The following is a 3282-nucleotide window of genomic DNA, read 5'->3' on the forward strand; positions in this document are numbered from 1 at the left end:
TCTGGAAATAAAAGTTGATTGATTATACTTCCCTAAACAAGATTTTACTATACTGGTACTACAATGTTTATAATGCATTATGTATTAGCACTCACCTTGTCTTGCCCACTAGCTGCTCAGTGCAGTTAAATGGCCTGATAAGCGTTTAGAACCACAATAGTAATCTGTTAGAGTGATTAGTGTGATGTATTGCTTTGTATTGTACTAGCAGGAATAGTGCAGAGGGCCATTTGAATTAATAAAGGAAGTAAGGCTCAAGTGAACTTCCAAGGTACATTCTGCCATTGGCGTGCCTAATGTTGGCCACCAGCTAAAGTGTTTTAGTATTTGCAACTTTTGTTTTATGTACTTTAGGATGTTTCCACATGTGAAGACACTCTCCATTCGCACAGTCTGACTACAAGCCCACAGCACCCAGCTCTCATTTCCCCATCTGATCCTCTATCATTGCCTGGATACACAGACGAAGAACTTCTGGCCAACAACAACCACCTCAAGGTGAACTATTATATATACTATTGTACATAATATTGTAATTATATGTACAACTTTTTTTTTTTGGAAAGTCTTTCTTTCCCTTTTGACATAAATGTGTGTCCATATATGTATGTGTGTGTGTGTAGTTACCCATCCCAGAGGTGAATGAGGAGCGATGCTGGGAAACAGAGAAGACCAAGCAGAGCCCACCAGGACAGGTGGCCAACAATAGGACACGCTCCAATTCAACCAGTATGTATCATACAGTTATCACTCAGTAGTAACATTACCTGTCAGCTACCATCCACCAGGAGGAGTGAGAACCATTCATTCTAATGACTCTGCATGCAAACCGGTCAGATTTGGGCAGAAAGCGGTACGAACAGGAGGAGGACAGCTAAAGCTTTTAGAGTGTGTAGTAATGACACACGATGAATGGAGAGAGAGAGAGGGTGATGAGAAAATTGTTTCTAATATGTTTATTGTCTTCAGGGAGGTGTGAGGCCAGGGAGTAATATCCTTTTAGCACCGGGAAGCCACACCGCTTATGGGAAATGTGGTCCTAATTGTGAAAAGTGCTGCGCTCACAGTTCCACCGATGTGAGATATAACTGAATAGACTGTATAGATGGAACTAGTGTAATGATACACAGTACAACAGCTAGTTGACTAATACATATACACGCAGCAATATTTTAATCTAATCCAATACTTCACTTTTAATGGACACGCAACTGGAATCTGTTGAATTTGTTTTCAGTACAACCTGGACAAAAACACGGAGCACACAGTGCCACATAGCAAAATTGATCTAGCCCAGTTTCCACACTGGTTCCAGTTTCAACTAAACCTTAACCAAGCCACTTCATTAATACACACATTTGACATATTTGGCAGTCAGTCAGTCCATCTCTCTTCCTCTTCTCATTCCTCCACTCCCCTCCTCTGTTCATTCTTCTAAATGAATAAATGTACTTGCCAAACAACAAACAAGAGTGCTGAAACTAGTCTGGTCCGACACAGAAGAGGGGCAGCTATATTGCTGTATTGCTATATTTGAGCTGAGTGTATGGGCCAGACTAATTCATCATCATTCCTAGGTGTACAATGAAGAGCTGTAAATCACAATGCAAGATGCTAGAATTAAGTGTCTAATACGAGTCCTTACTGCAGCAGGAAAAAGACTTTCTTGAAATTGATATTTTGGTGGACAAGGACCTGTAGTGCCTCCCAGGGGGCAGAGGCAGATAGTGAATAGTCAGTATATATAGGTCAGATATGATTGTACGTGCCCTTTTGATTCTGCAGAGATTAGCACAGTGATAACACTGAAGGCAGAGCCTGTGATTTTGGAGGATCTGTTGACAATATGATACAGTTTTTTGTAGTGTTTGAGCTGCTGTACCAGACAACTTTTAGTATTAAAAATATGTTATATTAATATCATAAACAATATACCAGTATGACAACTCCTTGAGTAAAAATATACAAAAATGTACCACAGAACTGAGTCAAAACTCAACTAATGTAGACTCAACATAAGTTTAACATTTTAAGTAAAGTAACTATATTACGGCTGCAGTATTACACATTACAGACAGCAAGAGGGTTTAAAGTTTTAAGGCTACATACCAAAGTGTATAACAGCTACATAAGTTGTAAAACGTAAAGTGTGTGCCTTTCTAGGGAAAAACATTAAATGTCATATAAAAGCAGATACTGCAGTCTGTGTTTGGATAATAGACCTTTTTCACAACAGCCATTTTGACATGAAATAGGATAAACAATATGTATCAATTAGTATCAATGTTATCACTGATACTAGTTACAAAAATATCTGATACTGATTTTAACTAATTTTGACCAAATAAGTTGTTCCTGCACCTTTGCTTTGTAGGGTAGTATAGCTGTTTTTGCTGCCATATCTGTTTTGTAGGTCACTGTATCCACAAACTTGATTTCAATTCAACCTGATGTTCACTTTCTGATGATACTGTGTGTGTAACCAGGTGTTCATCCTTACTGGATTGGGGATCTGGACAGCATCATAATGAAGACTCCAGAGCTGTACACAGGTCATCCTCACGGGAATAGTGGTTTATATGGAAACAGGAAGTCTCTGTCCCAGCAGCTGGAGTTTCCTCACACCACCTCACAAGTATTTGATTTATCTGATGACATAAACATAATACATTACAGATCACAATGTACATCACTAGAGCACAATACATTAACATGATCAGGCCCTTGAGGTGGGTCCTGCTTTATTTTTCTACTCTCTAGGTCTTTAAGAGTGAAAATCTAGTTGTAAGAGATACTTTGATTTTAGTTTTATTGATCGCTTGTTAAATACATTTGTATTTAATCTAATTACCACACTGCAAACAGTGAAGACATATTGCTGCTAGTAGTTTGATCATATCAACAACAAAATGTGACTGGTAGTGAAGGAAATAATTAAATTGTGACATTATTCCCTTCCTTTGTGTGTGTGTGTGTGTGTGTGTGTGTTCTGTGTCTGCTTCTCTCCAGCCTGTGCACCGTCCCTCCCGTTCCCTCAGCTCTGCCCAGCTGGTACACTCGAGCAGCAACGTGCAAGCCTTCATAATCTGTAACATTGTGCTGATGAAGGGCCAGGGCAAGGTAGGAACCACACACCAAAAACAACAAAATGATCAGAGTTCTTTCTAGTATCAGCAAAACTTGCTCTTCACTCACCACTATACTGTAACACAATAGCACAATATATAAACTATTAACTGTTGCCATACTATCTCTGCATTAAAGCTTGTTTTCTGAAAGGTT

At 39.0% G+C, this 3282-nt stretch overlaps 1 protein-coding gene across 1 annotated transcript in view; it reads left to right on the forward strand.

The window, feature by feature from the left end:
• The first annotated feature begins 630 nt into the window (after positions 1 to 630).
• The window catches only part of il16 (interleukin 16), a 29206-nt gene continuing 26554 nt past the window's right edge, over positions 631 to 3282 (forward strand). The window contains exons 1-3 of the mRNA XM_035652315.1: positions 631 to 729; positions 2487 to 2635; positions 3010 to 3120. Coding sequence (XP_035508208.1) covers positions 2528 to 2635; positions 3010 to 3120 — 219 coding nt within the window. The 5' untranslated portion in view covers positions 631 to 729; positions 2487 to 2527. The remainder of the gene's footprint in view (positions 730 to 2486; positions 2636 to 3009; positions 3121 to 3282) is intronic.

The sequence above is a fragment of the Morone saxatilis genome, unplaced genomic scaffold, assembly GCF_004916995.1.
Source record: "Morone saxatilis isolate NCDOM2014 unplaced genomic scaffold, NCSU_SB_2.0 Contig11, whole genome shotgun sequence".
Taxonomy (NCBI): Eukaryota; Metazoa; Chordata; class Actinopteri; family Moronidae; genus Morone; species Morone saxatilis.